The following is a 20,222-nucleotide window of genomic DNA, read 5'->3' as shown; positions in this document are numbered from 1 at the left end:
CAGACAAATTAGATTTTAAACTAAAGACTGTAGTCAGAGATCCAGAAGGACACTACATCATTCTTAAAGGGACTACCCACCAAGATGATCTAACAATTGTAAATATCTATGCCCCCAATATGGGAGCAGCCAATTACATAAGAAAACTGTTAATCAAGATAAAGAGTCCTATTGATATGAATACACTAATCGTTGGAGATCTTAACATGCCTCTCTCAGAAATAGACAGATCATCGAAGTTAAAACACTGTCTGCATTTAGCACCCCAACAAGCCAGCTTCATGGTTGATCCCAGTCTGTGGCATGTTTGGCAGGAAGCACTGAACTGGGGGTCACATGAATCTGGAATGCAAGACTGACTCAAATCTGATGGAGATCAGGAGCTGTTTGGAAGAAGGGGACAGCAATGGGTTGAGGGAAGTTGTTGAAGCCTGAGGCTGTGGTAGGCTCAAGCGTATTCGATCCATGAGGGGCCCACCAAAAGTTGCCAGGATAGATACAGTAGCTAAGCTACATTAAGCTTATTGGGAAATGTGGTTCTAGTCCTTGGTTGTGTGACTCTCAACAAGGCACTTGGCCTACTGTACCTTGCTTATGCATAAAATGAAGGGGCCTGACGGACTACTGGTTCCATTTCTTTCTTTTTTTTTTAACGTCATGGACACCACTTCTTAATATGTTTTTGCATAGTGAAATGTGTTTATTATAATTTATAAGCCTGAAATAGGGCCACTGTCTCCAAAACATAGTTGCATATCAGAATTACCTGTGGTGTTAAAAAAAAAAAAATCAGTTATCTAAACCGTCTCCCCAGAGATTCGGATTCACTTAGGTTGAGACAGCAAGAGAGTGCCGAACATCTGATTTAAACTTCTTGGCAAAATATTTTAATGGCCAGCTAGGATTTATAGCAATCCTAACATAGGTAAATGTGTTATTTCTGTATTTTTTTTTTTTTTAATTGACAATTCTCCCTGGGACTCCGAAGGTAGCCAGTTGGTCAGGATGATCCAACAGTTACCTTCCATTGTAGAATTCACCAAATCTCACTGAAACTATAGTTTCTAAATATTGTTACCACTGTAAAAAAAAAAAAAAAAAAGCCTCCGTAGAGATGTTCCGTTTGGAACTGGAGTCAGGAAATGTGCAAAATGAGCCTAGGTTATCATCTTAAAACAGAGAGCAAGAAAACTACCAAAGACGATCAGAAACCAACTTGGAGAGAGACCCCCTGGGTACATTTATCCTACCTCTCCTCTATGAACTCTGTCTTTATGATCCAAGTAATAGGTGAGGGGGAATTTCTCTCTATAGTAATATTTCATCCAGTATATAAAGTGGTAGAATTACAGTATCACTGTCACAACTAATGGAATAATGGACCTAAGAAATGCTCACCAATGGCTGTTAATATGAAAAAGGGAGAATTTGCTAGATCTTTTGTGTCTCCTGCTGGAAGACTGTATACCAGCTCTGTACCATTCTTGCTAAAATATCGAACCTGCATCTATCAAAACTCTAGATCTGATCATTAAATTTACAGGAAACATTAAGGCAGAGAAACATGTAAGTATATCCACAGATGCAATTAACAAAATCCAGATTATGGGGAAATCTATAGAACAAACCTATAGATTAAAAAAACCTAACTGGGGTGTCTGGGTGGCTCAGTCTGTTAAGCATCCAACTCTCTATTTTGGGTCAGGTCATGATCTCAGGTTTGTCAGATTGAGACCCTGTAGGCTCTGTTCTGGGCATGGAGCCTGTTTAGGATTCTCTCCTCCTCTGCCCCTCCTCCCACCCTGGGCTCGCTCTCTCTCTCTCTAAACAACAGGAAAAAAAAAAAAAGCGTAACAGACACAAACCAATTACACTATATAAATTTTCTTGCATCCTGATGAAAGTAGAACAAATTATAAAATATTTATCAGGCAATAAGAGAAATTTCAACATTGACTAGATATTTGATGATTGAGGAATCATTTTATTTATTTATTTATTTATTTATTTATTTATTTAAAGATTTTATTTATTCATTTGAGAGAGAGACAGTGAGAGAGAGAGCATGAGTGATGAGAAGGTCAGAGTGAGAAGCAGACTCCCCATGGAGCTGGGAGTCCGATGCGGGACTCGATCCCAGGACTCCGGGATCATGACCTGAGCCGAAGGCAGTCGTCCAACCAACTGAGCCACCCAGGCATACCTGAAGAATTATTTTAAAAATATTTTTGGTGTTCTAACAATATTTTGTTTAGCTTTCATGAAGTTTACTTTTTAATACTTAAATATTTAAAAAAAATTTTAAGCCGAAGATGTGGCATATATATACAATGGAATGTTACTCGGCCATCAGAAAGGTTGCATACCTACCATTTACATCGACATGGATGGAACTGGAGGGGATTATGCTGAGTGAAATAAGTCAATTAGAGAAAGATGATTATCATATGGTTTCACTCATAGGTGGAAAATAAAAAGTGCAGAAGATGATAGGGTAAGGGACAGAAAGTGGAATGGGAAGTCATCAGAGTAGGAGAAAAACCGTGAGAGACTCCTAACTATAGGAAAAAAACAGGGTTGCTGGAGGGGAGATGGGTGCGGGGATGGGGCATTAACTGGGTGATGGGCATTAAGGAGGGCACATGATGTGATGAGTACCGGGTGTTATATGCCTGTAACACTGGGTGTTATGTGCAACTGATAAATTATTGAATACTACATGTGAAACTAATAATATGTTGGCTAATTAAATTTAGATAAAAACAATCAAGGAATCTCTACATCTACATTGGGGGGCTCAAACTCACAACCCCAAGATCAAGAGTCACATGCTCTATCAACTGAGCGACACAGACTCCCCAGTACTTAGATATTTCCAGATAATAAGATATCTGAGATTTGCTTCAAGGTTAGGGAAAGAAGTAAATAGAATAAAGAAAAAATGAGATTGATCATGAGTTGATAATTTTTTAATCTTCCTGATGGGTATGTACATGATGGACTTGTCGTTATTCATTTTACTTATGTGATATTTAAGCTTGTCCATTAGGAAATTACTAGCTATGAATTCAATAAGACTTAAATATAATTTTTTTTTCAGATGGCAAGAAGGAAGTTGAAAGATTTCACGACATTGGAGCTTATGCTCAGTGTTCTTCTGCTTATGGTATTTATCATCACTATTCCTCTGTTTGTGCTTTCAGCTAAAGAGTCTTCGGAATCAAAAGGTAACAAGGAACTCTAGCGTTCCCTCCCCATGTGTTGCTCTTACCAGAGCAGAAACCTCATAAATGGCAGGGATTTGATTCTCTCCTGTGCATTGTTGTGAGTGTATGTGGGGAGGGAGGGGGAAGTTATATGTGTGTTGGTGAGCCCTTGATTGAACTGTGAGAGCTCACTAGGTATTCACTGTAGGCCTAAGCCAATACTTTTATTTCCCAGTTAGCACAGTGCAGGATTTCACAGCTGACCCTTGAAATAAATTTTCTGAATTGCTTTGAATAATTCTCATTTCAATAACAATATTAACATTTATTAACCAATAACCCCTTATATGTAAGGCAATTGAATAAGTATATAATCAAAGTATTTAAGGCCAAAATTCTGTTTTTTAAAAAGTTAAAAACCATCAGAGTTATTTAATTAAACGTTTATTGAACTGTCTTACTCTAAAAGAGGGGCTGGATTGTGCCAAGTTATCCCTGGTTTCTTCTCTGGTATATCTAGGAACAGTTTCTATGAATCAGGTGATGAAGGGTAGGTCTGTGGCTAGAATCCTTCTCTTCTCCCAGTCCCTCTGTCCCAGCCCTGACAATTTCTCCTTTTGTGGGGAGTTACATTGTTTAACTCTTAAAGTTCCATGACTTTGGACATGGAACTAAAACCCTCGTTCAGAAAGTGGCACAAATGTGGAGCTCTCTTAATCTATCACTTTTGAACTGGAATAGAAATGAAAACTAATTAAAAGCCCCATTATTCTGTCTTCATGTCCTTGCAGAGTGACTTAAAGAAATCTCACTTTCTTACTTTAGAATTGAATCAATGTGTCTTTTATGTGACTGATTTTAAAATATGAAGCAAGGCCCTTGGGCAGATCCTAACTGCCAATTTTTACATTGGTGGCCTTCCTTTACATTTTTGCCATATGAGACTTTATATTACATGAGAATGTCATCACTCAGAAGTGTTCCTTGTTGAGGGAATGCCTGGTAGTGGAACAACTGGAATAGAGGTTATGATGGTTAGGGTGGTAACATCCACTAAAACATACACCATATGTGTTCTGTGCTCAGACATACTGTGAACCAGTTACTGGGGGTGGAAGTAAAGGACGAGGGCAGCTTGCAAACTTTTCTGTACAAAACCAGGTACTTAATATTTCAGATTTGGCAGACCATATGGTCTCTGTCGTAACTAACTAATTTTGCCACTGTAGCAGAAAAGCAGCTGTAGATAATACATTAAAAAGTGGATGTGTCTGTGTTCCAGCAATCAGACTGTGACCTGATTTGGCCCCTGGGCTATAATTTGCCTGACCCCTGGACTAGAGAAGAAGGTAGATTTGGTTCTTACCTTGGTGACCTTTTGATTTAATGGTGGAGCCGCACTCCTTGCTCTTTTATGAACCATCTCAAAGGGGAGAGTGTTGGTGGTAGAAGGAGATGATGCAGTATACACAGAAGTAAATACAGTCAGCAAGAACAAAATGAGGCTTTCTAAAGTGAACATGTACTCTTCAAGGGCACAGGGTGAAGACAGATCAGTAGTGGAGTTCATATACTTGGAGGTGTTGAGAACTATGACAATCATGTTAAATGCTTGTGATATTACATCTGATGGTCATTTTATGTTTGTGTTTGGGGTTATCCCAGATCCTGGGACAACAGTTACACCAGATCCAAGTACCACCCCAGAATCTGCTGTGTGCCCAGTGGTAAATGAAGTGGAACGGATAAATTGCATCCCTGACCAGCCACCAACAAAGGTTTGAATTACAGATCTTGTTTCCATTTAAGAGTTTATGCTGTTGGATAGTTTTTGTTGTTGTTAATTTCTGTTCTGTTTGTTTGTTTCCTGTTTGTAAGTCTCAGAGAACTGTTTGCATTGCAACTATTGGTGTCTCATGCAAATGAATCCTGTATCCACCCTTGTGAGACCCTGCAGCTTTGGGAGAGAAGAGTGAGAGAATTCCCTTGGGGTGACAGATTAAATTAAATATGGATTTCTGATAAATCATGAGTACTTTTTTTAGCATAAGAATGTCGCATGCAAGATTTGGGACTGACTTCTATTAAAAATGGATTTGTCTTTTATCTGGCAACACTGCTTGGTTACTCATTCTCTCTGACTGTTACTGCCTCTGTTTCTTGCCTTTTCTCTGTCTCTCTCCTTTCATGATTCCCAAAGGCTGTCTAGGATCTACAGTGAAAAGTAATACACGTACATAAAACATTATTTAAAATAAGGACAAAGTTTTAAGAGCCATGTTTTGTAAAAAAGAAGATAATAAATCCCAGACTAAAGATAGTGCAGGCATCTGGGTATTTACAGCAATATTTCTTGATCACTAACTGAAGTGCTCCTGAGTATTATTTTATTTATTTATTTATTTTTAGTGAAACAGTATTCATTTTTTTTGAACCACACCCAGTGCTCCATGCAATCCATGCCCTCTCCAATACCCACCACCTGGTTCACCCAACCTCCCACCCCCCGCCCCTTCAAAATCCTCTGGTTGTTGTTCAGAGTCCATAGTCTCTCATGGTTCACCTCCCCTTCCAATTTCCCTCAACTCACTCTCCTCTCTAACTCCCCTTGCCCTCCATGCTGTTTGTTATGCTCCACAAATAAGTGAAACCATATGATAATTGAGTCTCTCTGCTTGACTTATTTCACTCAGCATAATCTCTTCCAGTCCCATCCATATTGCTACAAAAGTTGGGTATTCATCCTTTCTGATGGAGGCATAGTACTCCATAGTGTATATGGACCACATCTTCTTTATCCATTCGTCCGTTGAAGGTCATCTTGGTTCTTTCCACAGTTTGGTGACCATGGCCATTGCTGCTATAAACATTGGGGTACAGATGGCCCTTCTTTTCACTATATCTGTATCTTTGGGGTAAATACCCAGTAGTGCAATTGCAGGGTCATAGAGAAGCTCTGTACTCGAGGAACTACAGAACACTTCTTCAAACCCCTCAGATTGAAGTGGTGGGGGGGTGGGAGGTCGGAGTACCATGTGGTGGGTATTATAGAGGGCACGGATTGCATGGAGCACTGGGTGTGGTGAAAAAATAATGATACCGTTATGCTGAAAATAAATAAATTTTTTAAAAAAAGAACACTCCTGAAAGAAATTGAAGACACAAAAAGATGGAAGACCATTCCATGCTCTTGGATTGGAAGAATAAACATTGTTAAAATGTCTGTACTGCCTAGAACAATCTATACTTTTAATGCCATTCTGATCAAAATTCCACCGGTATTTTTCAAAGAGCTGGAGCAAATAATCCAAAAATTTGTATGGAATCAGAAGAGACCCCGAATCACTAAGGAAATATTGAAAAACAAAAATAAAACTGGGGGCATCACGTTACCTGATTTCAAGCTTTACTACAAAGCTGTGATCACCAAGACAGCATGGTACTGGCATAAAAACAGATACATAGATGAGTGGAACAGAGTAGAGAGCCCAGATATGAACCCTAGCTCTATGACAAAACAGGAAAAAATATACAGTGGAAAAAAGACAGTCTCTTCAATAAATGTGCTGGGAAAACTGGACAGTTATATGTAGAAGAATGAAACTTGATCATTCTCTTACACCGTACACAAAGATAAACTCAATGGATAAAAGACCTCAACGTGAGACAGGAATCCATCAAAATCCTAGAGGATAACATAGGCAGTAATCTCTTCGGTATCAGCCACAGCAACTTCTTTCAAGATACATCTCCAAAGGCCAAGAAACAAAAGCAAAAATGAACCTTTGGGACTTCATCAAAATCAAAAGCTTCTGCACAGCAAAGGAAATAGTCAAAAAAACAAAGAGGCAACCCACGGAATGGGAGAAGTTATTTGCAAATGACAGTACAGACAAAAGTTTTATATCCAGGATCTATAAAGAACTCCTCAAACTCAACACACACAAAACGGACAGTCATATTAAAAAATGGGCAGAAGATATGAACAGACACTTCACCAATGAAGACATACAAATGGCTATCAGACACATGAAAAAATGTTCATCATCACTAGCCATCAGGGAGATTCAAATTAAAACCACTTTGAGATGCCACCTTACACCACTTAGAATGGCCAAAATTAGCAAGACAGGAAACAACATGTGTTGGAGGGGATGTGGAGAAAGGGGAGCCCTCTTACACTGTTGGTGGAAATGCAAGTTGTCGCAGCCACTTTGGAGAACAGTGTGGAGATTCCTCAAGAAACTAAAAACAGAGTTTCCCTATGACCCTGCAATTGCTGCTGAGTACTATAATTGTGAAGTTAATTACACACACAGTGTATCAGTCACCTTTCACACTGAGAATGAATGAAAACAAAATGCAGCCTTTTGAGTGAAGTCCATTGATATGAAATGGCAGATTTATATCAGACACAGATATGATGCTTGCTGCACGTGATACCCAGGCATGTGGCACGCTCACATTTATCTCTCTAGCCATCCTATCATAAGCTGGCTGGGATATCTGTGGTGTTCTTGAGAACTGCTGTTTTGGTTTGTCTGAAGGTCCTAATACCAAAAGACATTTTATTTTTCTTTTCTGTTTTTTTTTCTTTTATACTACTGGAGGCTTTAAGTCCCAAATCAAGATGTTGGCAAGGTTGATTCCTTTTGAGCACTGTTAGGTAGAAGCTGTTCCTGCTTCTCTCCTAGTGTCTGGTGGTAGCAGTCAGTCCTTCACATTCCTTGGCTTATAGCTGCATCACTCCAGTTTCTGTCTGCGTCTTCACATGGCTTCTCCCTGTGTGTGTGTGTCTGTGTTCAAATTTCCCATTTGAATAAGGATACTTGGCATATTGGATTAAAGGCTTACCCTATTTCAGTGTGACCTCATCTTAACTGATTACTTCTGCAATCATCCTAATTCCAAATAAGATCAAAATCTGAGGTATAAAGATTAAGACTTCAATGTGTCTTTTCTGAGGACATAATTCAGTCCAATTCATGGAGAGGGGAACTGTGGAAAGTGGGAATTGTTACAACTTGAGTCTTTGATGTTGACTGACTGGGCGTAGATGATGAGTCAATGAGAACCAATGCAGCTAAGAGAGAACAGATGAAATCAGCTATAAGATATGATGGACTAGGGTTGGAAGTGGGAAGTCAAGGCAGAGAAGGGAACCAGAGCCAGATAAGTAGCTTGACATAGAGAAGATGCCCAAGACTGCAGCAGAGTTATGGGATAAAACTAATCAGGAAGTCCAGATGCTGTCCTGAGGGTGAGAAAGATCCAATCTCTGGATAGAGATGGGTAGTTAAGGATCAGGAAATCTCCTGGACAGGAAATTCAGTGCCATGACTAACTGTTCTGGCACCAAGGGCAGCAGCCTGCAGAGCAAGTCTGCTAAGGTAAGAAATAATTCCAGTTAGACCAACATACCTTACCAAGGTGATTGTAGTGTTCAATTCCCTTTATTTGGCGTCCTACCCTGACTGAAATGAACTTGACCTCTTAGAATAGTGAAAAGAATTAGAGTTGCCTACTGGGAGTAGGAAGAAACAAGATAGAAAAGAAAAGGTGGATTTAAATAGTAGAAGACCTGGGAAGTCACGTAGAGGAAGCTGGTTTTTGATGTGATATACAGCAGCTAGGAGCAACGATTTAAGGCTGAATGGAATCATGTACTGAGAAACAAAGAAAAGAGAACATCAAAACAGGACTAAAAGAAAAAGAAGGTATCAGGGAGAAAAAAAAAAAAGCAGAATACTTCAGTATGGGGCCAAATGTCAAAGTTCAGCATTTGGGGTGATAGGTTCAATTAAACTAAATATTTTTCTTCTCATAAATTCTTGTAGAGGAGATAAACCAAGTAAATAAATAACTGGAATATGAAAAAGTCTAAGATACAAAAAGAAATATGTTGGAGATCACAGAGAAGAAAGTATTATCAAGGGGAAGGTGACAGTATGGAATTAAACATAAGGAGGATTTTGACACAGATGGGAGGAATGAAAAGTGAATTCAAAATAGAATGGATGAGGAAATTGTGGGGCACACACATGACATATCAAATGGTCCCATATGGCCAAGATATGGGGTGGGTGCCAGAGAGAAGATAATGCCTGAGATGGCAAGGTAAATTAGAGCTGGATGAGAGAGAACCATTAATGTTCTGCTTTGTTGATAGGAAAGGGAAGCTGTGGTCTAGATACGCTTCATGTAAGCAGGATGTTTGGCACGCTAGGTTTGCAGAAGGTTGATCCACACCCGTTCACTGGCCCCTGTTGCAGTGTACTAGGAACCTTGTTGCTTAGAAGCACAGCTAGATGGCTAATGCATCCTAAGTTCACTCTCCTACAACACCTCATCTTGATATTGATTATTGAACTTCAGATGTCATTATTGGCTCAGCAGTGTTTCTTTGGGGTTTTATTGTAAGACCTTTAATAAATTCTGTGGTATCAAGATTATGGTTCAATAAATGAACTTTGACTCTTGTCGTATGTTGTACCAACTGCATTAAACTATGACCTTGGCATTCATTCATTGACCTGTTCCTCTTTAGCTCAGCCAGAGAGAAATGCTCTGGGAGTACTTTCAGTGGCCTGTTTTTTCACAGAAGTTATGGCTTGGGCATTTTGGTGCATGTTTCAAGTATCCTGGCTGTTATATGCTTCCCCAGACTATTGTCGAGAGGCTGAGTCTATGGATGATGATATATTTATATAAGGTGCATGTTAAAGGGAAGTACATGGATGTGTGGAGTAGAGAAGTGGGAAGAAATGATGAGTATGATACCTGGCTAGTGGAATGTTCCAGTGTTGAGGCCATTACATCACTCCCCTCTCTCTCTCTCCTCCATGATTACTTATAAAGAACTAACAGTATAAATTCCCCTTCAGATAATTCTTTGTTGTAGATCCCACTGTTTTTAACTCCCAATAATGAGAAGGGATCCTATGAATTTGCCAAACCATGTGGTATACTCTTAGAGACATCTCGGGAGAGAATGAGCTCCAAGGGTCTCTTCGATGAATCTCAGGACAGAAAAAAAAGGGTGACTCAGTTATCAAAATCTCTAGCCTGATCTTTAGTTTTGGGTTGGCAGCTGTTTGCAGGGCATCTCCCTTGGGTGTTTTCCCATGAACACCTCGCCTGAACTCATCACTCCTCATCAATTCTGTTTGCCCTCCTCAACCATCAGATTTTGTTCGTTCTCCTGTTATGCTTCTCATCTCCGTAGCAAGACAGCAGAACTCTTGCCTGGCTCTTCCTTCAAGCCTTTTGAAGAATATTTCATGTGTTTTAAACACTTTTCTTGACAGTGTTTCCCAGAATAAGCACTTAATTTCCCTTCATACCTGGTCATGCTGGCCCTTCCCCACCGCACACGTGGCTTATTCCCATAGACTTCCAGCACCTCTTCTGAATTCCATCTCTCCCCTACCTGTGCCATTACACACAGGATTGAAACTGCCCTCTTGAATATCCTACTCTTTTTATGTTGCTACCCAGCTGGAGTACTTACAGCCTTCTTTACTGTTTATTGTGTTGAGTTCAAATGCTCAGTGTGTCATCTTAGACCCTTTTTAACCTTTGTGCCTCTCAAGCTGCACATAGGTCATTCTCCCATGCAGATTTTAGAGACAGCTCTCACACTTACCCAAAACCTGTCCATTCTGAAAGACCATATCACTTTCTACTTCCTTGTGAGACCTTCTGCCCATAATCCCAGCACCTTTTACCCATAATCCCAGAGTTGAAAGATCCTGTTGATGGCTGGGAGCAGAAAGATGTAGTCAATTCCAGACACTCAGCTAAGGAAAGAGCTGGTAGACAGTAATTTTAAGCTCATTGATTTTCAGGATAGAATGTATTGTATGTTGGCTAGCTGAACATAAAAAAAGAGCGTATTGTATAAACAAAGAAGAGCAGGTTTACATGCTTAAAATAAACTGGCATATCCTAACTATCTTGTAGAATGGGTAAGCTGAGAACAGTTTACAGTAAGTCCTACAGTTAACAATAGTACTAAGATAATCTTTATGATGATGTTTGAAAAGTTGCCATCTTTCTTATTCAGAAGTTGTGTCATATTTTATAGCAGGCATACTCAGTAATTATCTATTTATTGTTTATTTATTGGCTTGTTTTATATTCTGCAAATTCCATTTTCTTATCAATAAGTGTTTAATGGCTCAAGATTTATGAATATCAGCCAGCAAACTGCATTTTGTGGAGATCGTTAAGAGTCCCCACCTTCAAAATTACTCTGTGTTTACACAGCATTAGTTAAGAGCCATTATGTGGTGCCAGGAAGAGCAGTGAGCTGTCAGGTCCTGTGTACAGACTTAAGTTTAATGCTCTATGCCTTGAACTGAGAGTGTAGCCCTTGGACAGTAGGATGTTAGGGGAGCCACAGTACAGGTTCTAGTCCTGGCTTTGCTTCTGAAAAACTCTGTGACTTGATCATGAAGTCTTGTTTCCTTGCAGACTATCAAATCTTTGTCCGTGAAATGAAGCAGTGTTCTCAGGCCAGTCTGTCTATTAAATGCCTACCAAGCATGAGCCAGGAGCTGTACTACAGCTCTCTGTTTCCTATGATTAGTAACCATGAAAGTACTGGCCGATGACATGTGATAATTGACATGATACATTTTCCCCCAAGGTCTTATTTTGTGTTTTCCATTTGTTCTGTTTTGCTATGTGCTGCACCCTACTTGTCCCCCACTCTATGCCCATAACTATGTCTTCTTTCCTTTTTTTTTTTTTTTTTAATTTTCTTTTGCTTTGAGGATTTTTTCCCCTGGAGTTTTTAATACTGTATTGGAAGTTACATCGGCTATATTACTTCAGCAATTCCTCTTAAATTTAAATTCTCAGATGAACTTAAAAGGACATTTGTGTCTTGGCTCTAATTCTTCTCTATATGTGCCTTCAGTCCTATTCACATCATCATTTTGTACAGCTTTTCTTTACGACGATTTTCCTAGGTTTCACATCCTTTTTACTCTCCTGTTTATGTGCACCAAGCTTCTCTTTCCACTCCTCGTGACTGCTTAGGGCCACTGCAAGAACTGGCATTTTCAAGTTAGCCAACAGAGAACATTCACTTTTCTGGCTTCTTTGAGCACTCTTTGATCTTTGCCCCTTCCATTCCAATGAAGAAATTATTAACCTCTGGGCAGTGTGCAGAAACCATTCTGTTTAACACCCTTTTTAACACCTTTCTCTTTGCCTGATGTACTGAGGTTTCAACTGAGTAGGTTTTGCATGGAGCACTGGGTGTGGTGCAAAAACAATGAATACTGTTACACTGAAAAAATAAATAAAGTAAAAAAAATAAATAAAAGGAAAAAAACCCCCACAAAACCCTGCTAATTGGAATTCATGGTGCAGTCGGATCCCACAGCCATATCATCCACAGATGGGCACGGTTTTTTCATCTTTAAATTAGTATTCATGTAAAAATAAGCATGTGATTAGATCCAATGGTTCATAAACCTAAACCATTTCTTTGTCTTATCATTTGCAAAGCATGGCCGTGTCCTCCTGAAAATATGCTTAAACAGAAATTGAACCCAGAGTATAGGAAAAAGACAGTAGATAGCGAGAGAACTAAGTTTTGGTGCTTGCCTTCCCAGTAGCTCACTGAGCAAGCTTGGCAGGTAACTGCACCTCTGTGAACTTCTGCCTGTCTCAGGTGCTTCATCTGTAAAATATATAGCAGGATGTAGTAGTTATTTATTGCTTTGTGACAGATTATGCCAAAACTTCATGGCTTAACACAATGAACGTAATTTTTTTTATTATGGTAACAAATCTGACTTTGACATAGCTGGATGCTTTTGGCTCAAAGTCTTTTAGAAAACTGAGGTTGAAGCATCTTCTGGGACTGGGTGTGATCACTTTCAGGCTCATTCATGGGATTGTTGGCAGGATTGAGATCCTCCAGGATTGTTGGATGAGAGTCTCTGTTCCTAGAAGGCCATTGGCTGGAGACCTCCCTTAGTCCCTTGCCATGTGCTTCAGAAGAGCAAGGGAAAGAGAGCAAGCCAGACAGGAGACATAATCTTTCTGTAATCTAATCTTAGAAGCAGCATCCCATTATTTTTGCTTTATTCTGTTCATTACAAGTCACTAGGTCTAGTCCACATTCAAGAGGAAGAGGTTTCTTTGTACTTTTTTGTAGTTAGCCTGGTGCTCCTCCCAAATAAATTAGTTGACGTGAGAGAGGGATTGTATTCATTTTAGTCTCCACTTGATTCTGTTGTTAATTGTGGCATAAAGTGGACACCTTTCTTAACTAAAAATTAGAATCTCTTTGAGTTTCAAGGAACAATTACTTCCTGCTTTGGGAGAAGTTGAGAGACTACGTATGTATGTATGTATATATCTATCACGTATATGTAACACACACATAATAGACACATTTATAAGTCAAAAATGATTTGATCTCAAAGTTTCTGAATAAAGCAAAGTCTTTTTTTTTTTTTTTTTAAACCAAACCAATATAAGTGAAGCTGCTTTTGTAGTTTTGAGATTCTGGTGGTATAACTATACTGAAGTTTAAGATATTTAAACAAAGTTACCAGTTTTATTGTGAAGGCAGATGTGGGACTGCACTGTGGTCCCTATATTATTACAAAATAATAATAACAGGGTAGGGCATTGGCAGAAAAATTAATTTTGAGTACAAGCTGTGAGTTGACTGGGATACAGCACAATTTCTCTAAATATCATTATAAAATGAGGTTAATGATACCATAAGCTCAAAGTACATTTGAAAATGATAGTGTTGTACAAATGCATGAAATTATTTGACTAATCTCTTATTTCAGGCCACATGTGATCAGCGTGGGTGCTGCTGGAGACCTCAGGGGACCATAAGTGTGCCCTGGTGCTACTATTCTAGAAGTCATGGTTATCAAATGGAGGGTGACCTTGTCACAACAAATGCAGGTAAGCCAGACAATGAGATGGGAGCTCCAGACCTTCTATTTGCTACAGAGGAAAGCCTTAGCGGCCTGCAGAGTATCACCCTGCACAGCCACACTACCGCCTGTGACAGAAGGTGGGCACTGCTCTTAAGCAACGGCTGGGATCTATTTTGGCATCAAGGGAAAAAAAATCCAATCTTGGCAGTTAGGCTACATGGTCTATTCCTGGCTCTACTTTATGTCCCTTAGTAACCTTGTACAATCATCGTGACATCTTTGATTCCCAAGTTTCAAACTTTTAAAGAGAGGGATTTGGACTCAGTAACCTCTGAAACTACTCATAACTAACACAATGTGATTTTGATGATATGGAAACAATTCCAATTGCATCAACATTTTATGAAAGTTAGCTCGTTAATATCAGTGTTCATAAACCAAATGTCTCTTCTCATTTCTCCCACCCCAAAATGCAGAGGATAATAATGAACCTTCTGAGAGATAACAGAGGGTGACTACTTTGGGGAAGCTCTTAGCATAAAGAAAGAGACTTGCTTCCTCTCTAAGGGTCTTGGCCCGTGGCCTTTTCTAATACAGTCTCAGCTCTCACCTGGTGTACCATGGAACCCAGAAGATGGCATCAGCATATATGATCACCTGCAATGTAACATGAAAATAACTGAGAAGGAATGATACAGAGATAGAGATATATCTAGATATCTCTATCTCTATATCCATATAGATCTCTCTCTCTCTTTCTATCTATATATCTATATATATCAAAGGATAAGAGTGTAAGGGGTATGTGATTAACATAGAATGGCTGATGGACTGTTGGAATGAGAATTAGGCCTTTGCGGGGAGGTTTCAAGCTGATTTTTTAAATGAGAAGCATGGGTAAGGTAGTGCCTGTGCCTTGCTTCACACACTGCCCCACGGTAGTGTTTGATGGGAGACATCGCTCCTCCCTTCTTTTGAGAAATAAAGGCTCTTCACAGCCCCTTTGACATAAATATGGCTACTTCTTGGGAGTTTACACAGCCGGCTATGTAAACCTTTTTCCCTCTACATACTAGGATTCACAGCCCAGTTGAAAAGGTTGCCTTCCCTATCCCTATTTGGAAATGATGTCAACAATGTCCTTCTCACAGCGGAATATCAGACGTCCAATCGTTTCCACTTTAAGGTTGTGGTTTGTTTATTCTTTAAGAATCTTTTTGAAAAGTGCTTGTTCTCTCCCTGATGGCTGATGCAGTTACTACAAGACTGACAGTATTGCTAATGGAAGCATTTTTCTCTACTGAAATTTAATTCGTAGTACCTATATGTTGAGTCGTCTGTAGCCTTCCTTCAGTGTGATAACTTCCTGAATGTAGATTTTGAGTCAACTAGTGAAATCTGATTTTCGTTTACTTGTCCCTAATACCATGTGAAATGTAGTTAGGAGGGAAAAGAAAAAGAATGATTACAGCTGTGAAAAGTCTAGAGCTAGTCCATCTCTGTAGACTTACAATGTCTATTTCTACCAAAAGACTAACTTCTGCCCAGGTGTTAAACATTTGAATTTGGTAATATAATGGATAAATCTACCTCAGACATCATGCCATTTGGGTCAGTGCCTGAGTTCAGTACCATGAGCAGAGTCACTGGGAAACACTGCTGTGGGTAGGGAGGTTTCTATTTTGAAAATACTGAGGAGCTTTCTTTCCCTTCATGTCCCGGGCAGCTAACTGACCAGAGCAAGGACAGGTATGAAGTACCTCATGAACATGTGCAACCTTTCAAAGGAAGTGCTGCTTCTCCCTTGACCTATGAAGTTACGGTCTCCCAACAGCCATTTAGCATCAAAGTGATCAGAAGAAGTAATAACCGTGTTTTGTAAGTTTTAAAAACCTGTCTGGGGATCCGAGTAGGAAGGACATGGGGAGGGAGGTCTGCAAGCCTGAGGAAGGGTGCATGCATTGCAACAATGTTCCTGAAGGTTGTGAGCCCACTTTTGGTGACAGGACTCTTCGAATGTGTACTTTCTTCCACCTTCCTCTTTCCTCCTCCTGCTGCTGCTGCTTCTGCTGTCATAGTTATTACTAAGCATTTATTAGAGGCCAGGCACTGGGCTGGGCCATTTTTTTCCCCTTCATTTTTATTACTGTGTCATCATTTTTTTTCCTCTTTATTTTTCCATTCCTCCATCCATGTATCCACCAGTAACTATTTATGGAACATCTATTATAACGTAAGAGTAATATTTTGGCAGTATCATAGGGTCTCTAAGGGAAAAAGAATTCCTGATCTCTTAGTGTCTATGGGAGGGCAAATGGGGCCAATTAAACAGGGGATAGGAGTCATTAAGATGTAAGGGACACTTTTCTAAAGGTGTGTCCTCTCCACTCTACTTGCCCACCTGTCCCTGAATTTTGCACCGGCGTCTAGGTTGGACTCAGGCATTGGACCCCTCATATTTGCCGATCAGTTCCTGCAGCTCTCCATGCGACTGCCCAGTGCTAACGTGTATGGTCTGGGAGAACAGGTGCACCAACAGTACCGGCATGATATGAATTGGAAGACTTGGGCCATGTTTGCCAGGGACACAACCCCCAATGGGGTAAGCTTTTAGGATGGGCCCCCCTGCACTACCGGTCAGCCTCATTTCTGAAGATGACTCCAAGTAGTATAGAATAATAGTTAAGAGTGAGATTCTAGGGTGAGGCTATTTATGTTTGAATTCTAACACTGATACTCACCAGTTCTGTGGTGCTGGGTGAGTTACCTCTATGTGTCTCCAGTTTCTCATCTATAAAACAAGGGGAATATACTTCCCTCATAGGACTGTGAAGGGAATTAGAAGAATTTATCTACACAGAGTCTCTAGAAGAGTGTCTGCCAAATAGAAAGGGCTCAATAAATGCCAACTACTCTTCATTTTATTTTCCTTTTGAACTAACTAGTTGTGGAGAAGACATTACTAATATTGACTCTGCACAATAGGTGGGTTATTATCTCCATATATTTTAGGTTGGGCTTTATAGATGACCAATTTATACTAGGTTCGTCAGTAAAATAGGATAAAATATCAACAAAAATACTGTCTTGCTCATTCCCATATGAATAGTGTTTGGGGCAGTGAAAGAATAAAAGACATAGAGTTTTGTTGTTGTTGTTTTGTTTGATTTTGTTTTTGTTTTCATTTTTATTTTGCTTTGACTGTGGAAATCCAAATCAGAGATACTTTGTAGGCTCAGCAACATTACCTACAGATATGTTCAGCCACTTGCCTAATTAAGAAGAATGAGTTTCCGAATAAAGGAGATCATTGAATTATGTATTAAGTGATCCTTTTAATATATGGTCTGTATTTATTAAAAGAACCCTAAAAATTAAGTATAATTGATTCCATTCAACAGGTGAGAAACTGAGGCTCAGAAGTAGCCCAATGTTTAAAAGTAAGTTTGGAATAGCAGAGATAGGATCTAACCCCTGGCCTGAGTAATGTAAAGCCCATGTTCCTCACTCTACCATATGCCTATCAGAAAGACAGGAAATTGGAGTCAGAGCAGCTCTCCTGGGTATCATTTAATAAGGAGCCTGAGATCTTTGATATTCAAATGGGCATCACTATGGGAGAAATGTATTAGAATTCAAATCCACATTTAACTATCATTCATATATAATTTCTGTGCACACCAAATTTTGAGAAATGCTGTTCTAGAGTAGTGATTTCAGACATGACTACTCATTGGAATCACCTGGAGAAATTTAACAAAATATCAATGCCTGCTTCTACCCCCAGGAATTCTGTTCTAATTGGACTGGGATGAAGCCCCAGGTTGAGAACTACTGTTCTAAAGTGTTAGAAGTTCAGCTCACGTTCTAAAGTCTAGACTTTAGTGAGACTAGAAGACCAAGATATCTTGAGTAGAGCTCCCTCTAGTTGCACATTAGAAAGATGTCTGATTCATATTAAGGCTTGATGGAGCTTTTGCAGATGGAATTAGGTTAAGCCTCTTTGAGAGAAGAGATTTTTTGAACTATGCTTTCAAAATTCTTGTTCTCCTACATTTTGACAGGTATCCCAAGCTCTCACATTTCTACTAGATAAATAGTCATAACTGACTCAATTCAGTAAGAGAACACTAATTCACTTGGTTGACATCAACCAAATCTAGACTTGATATATTAAGGATTGATCTGTGTCTTCTGACCATGAGTTCCCTGTCAGTTACTCACACAACTAACATTTCTAGTCATTTGGGGTTTAAATTATTAGATGGTAAGTTTTCTATTATTTTCTTTCTGCAGGATGGAACTAATTTATATGGTACACAGACATTCTTCCTGTGTCTTGAAGATGCTAGTGGATTGTCTTTTGGAGTGTTTCTGATGAACAGCAATGCCATGGGTAAAAGACAAAAGGAATATTCATAAAAATGCATAAGAGCAATTTTCAGCACAATGAGAAATGGAATGGAGCCCTTGAGGAATGGCTGAGCCATAGCTCAGGGACTCGCATGTTCTTTGATTGTCCCATCCCTAGTTCATTACCTGTTGTTATATGGTAACCATATATAGGCTTTCTCTCCTAACTTATGATTTTCCTGAATCATAGCTCAGATTCAGCTAAACCAAGCAATGAATATTTCATTCAGACAATATAGTGGTAGCAAGGCAAAGTGGAGTGGCGAGGGTCATGCCCTACAAGATCAGTTTGTTTAAGACCAAACAGTGTAACATCAGAGGATTCCAGAAAGTAGGTAACTTCCCCATCTTGAAGGTTTAGATTGAATCAATGATTCTCTACTTTTTTTTTGCTTGCATCAGTAACTAATGGATCTCAGTGGCAGTCAGTCAATCACCACAGGAGAAGAGGAGATGTATTAGAATCTCCCAGGGTTGATGCGATATTGATCCCTACTTCTCAACTGAGAATCAATGGACTAGATCAGAGGTGCTCAAAGCATGGCCCACGGATAGTTCACAAACTGTTTCAGGTCTATAGTAAGATGATTATAGTATTGGAAAGTAAACATTGCTGTGGCATCCAAGTGCATTCATGAACCCTTGTTCATGAACAACCCTGTGTGAGTTATTCTTATGAACAAAGAATACATTTCAGTAAATCCTGAAGCTTTTTATTCCTAAATGCAAACTAAGGCAATGGGGAAACTTCACCTCTGAGAATTGTGATTGGGTCTTAGGGGGATTTGGAGTTTATAATATAATCTCTGACCTTTTTTTTTTTTAAGCTTGGCTTTTGCGTGAGTGAGATTCACTGAGGCTGGTGACTCAGTTTGTCCAATGGGTTACATTCCTGCAACGATGATGGGGTGTGAGGCGAGAGCAACAAGTTCTGTAGTTGTGAAGGTCAAGAAGAAACAGTTTTCTTCTGCCTTCGCCAATCCAGTATTTGGGGGCCTGTGAGTCAAATTGACAAGAGATAGGTTAGCAGGAGAAAAGACAGGTTATTTCCATGTGCAGCGTGGGTACACAGGAGAGTGCTCAGGGAAGAGTAACTTCTCAGAGGGGTGGTTAGGATTTGGGGCTTATATTCCAGCTATGCAAATGAGAGGGAGATAAGAGTACTCATGGGAAAACACATGACTTTTTGGAAAGATAAATGAGCCCTTTGGAGAACAGTTGGGGGGTAGGATATTCTTGTAACAATGTCTGTTTGGCGATGGTGCCAATGTATTGTCTCGGAGAAGATTCTAGTTGCTCTGGGGGTGGGAATTTATGACAACTGAGTTCTTTTGGGAAGTCCTGCTTTTTGTTGATAAGAGATTTCAGAAGCTCAAATGTCTTCTGCTTGAAATAACTTCTGTGCTACAGTGACTTAGTCTGGACCCCTTTGTGAAACTATTTTTCATGAAAGCCTGAGTCCTGACATGGGAATGAAAACGCTCAAGTCACCAGTGACCAAAGTCAGTCATGGAACAAATGCTCTACCTTTCATGTGCCGTGATCATCAGAATGTCTCCCTTTGTATACAAAATTTGAGGTGTTAGATTTACTTTCTTAATATTCAGGTGATTGGCGATCCTCCAGTCTAAAACTCTGCATTCATTACTCTAGAGTAAATTCTAATTTTTACTTTTTTTCCACT

General features: G+C 39.5%; 1 protein-coding gene across 4 annotated transcripts in view; it reads left to right on the top strand.

Annotated features, from left to right (window-relative positions):
- Nucleotides 1-20,222, top strand: part of MGAM (maltase-glucoamylase) — an 87,961-nt gene that overhangs the window by 15,296 nt on the left and 52,443 nt on the right. For all 4 annotated transcript variants that reach the window (XM_059396246.1, XM_059396247.1, XM_059396245.1 and 1 more), the window contains exons 2-8: nucleotides 3,101-3,227; nucleotides 4,872-4,984; nucleotides 14,030-14,150; nucleotides 15,202-15,311; nucleotides 15,852-16,003; nucleotides 16,556-16,727; nucleotides 18,422-18,521. In XM_059396246.1, the coding sequence (XP_059252229.1) occupies nucleotides 3,101-3,227; nucleotides 4,872-4,984; nucleotides 14,030-14,150; nucleotides 15,202-15,311; nucleotides 15,852-16,003; nucleotides 16,556-16,727; nucleotides 18,422-18,521 (895 nt within the window). The remainder of the gene's footprint in view (nucleotides 1-3,100; nucleotides 3,228-4,871; nucleotides 4,985-14,029; nucleotides 14,151-15,201; nucleotides 15,312-15,851; nucleotides 16,004-16,555; nucleotides 16,728-18,421; nucleotides 18,522-20,222) is intronic.

This window comes from Mustela nigripes, chromosome 4, assembly GCF_022355385.1.
Source record: "Mustela nigripes isolate SB6536 chromosome 4, MUSNIG.SB6536, whole genome shotgun sequence".
Taxonomy (NCBI): Eukaryota; Metazoa; Chordata; class Mammalia; order Carnivora; family Mustelidae; genus Mustela; species Mustela nigripes.
This window is presented reverse-complemented; position numbering and strand designations above follow the sequence as displayed.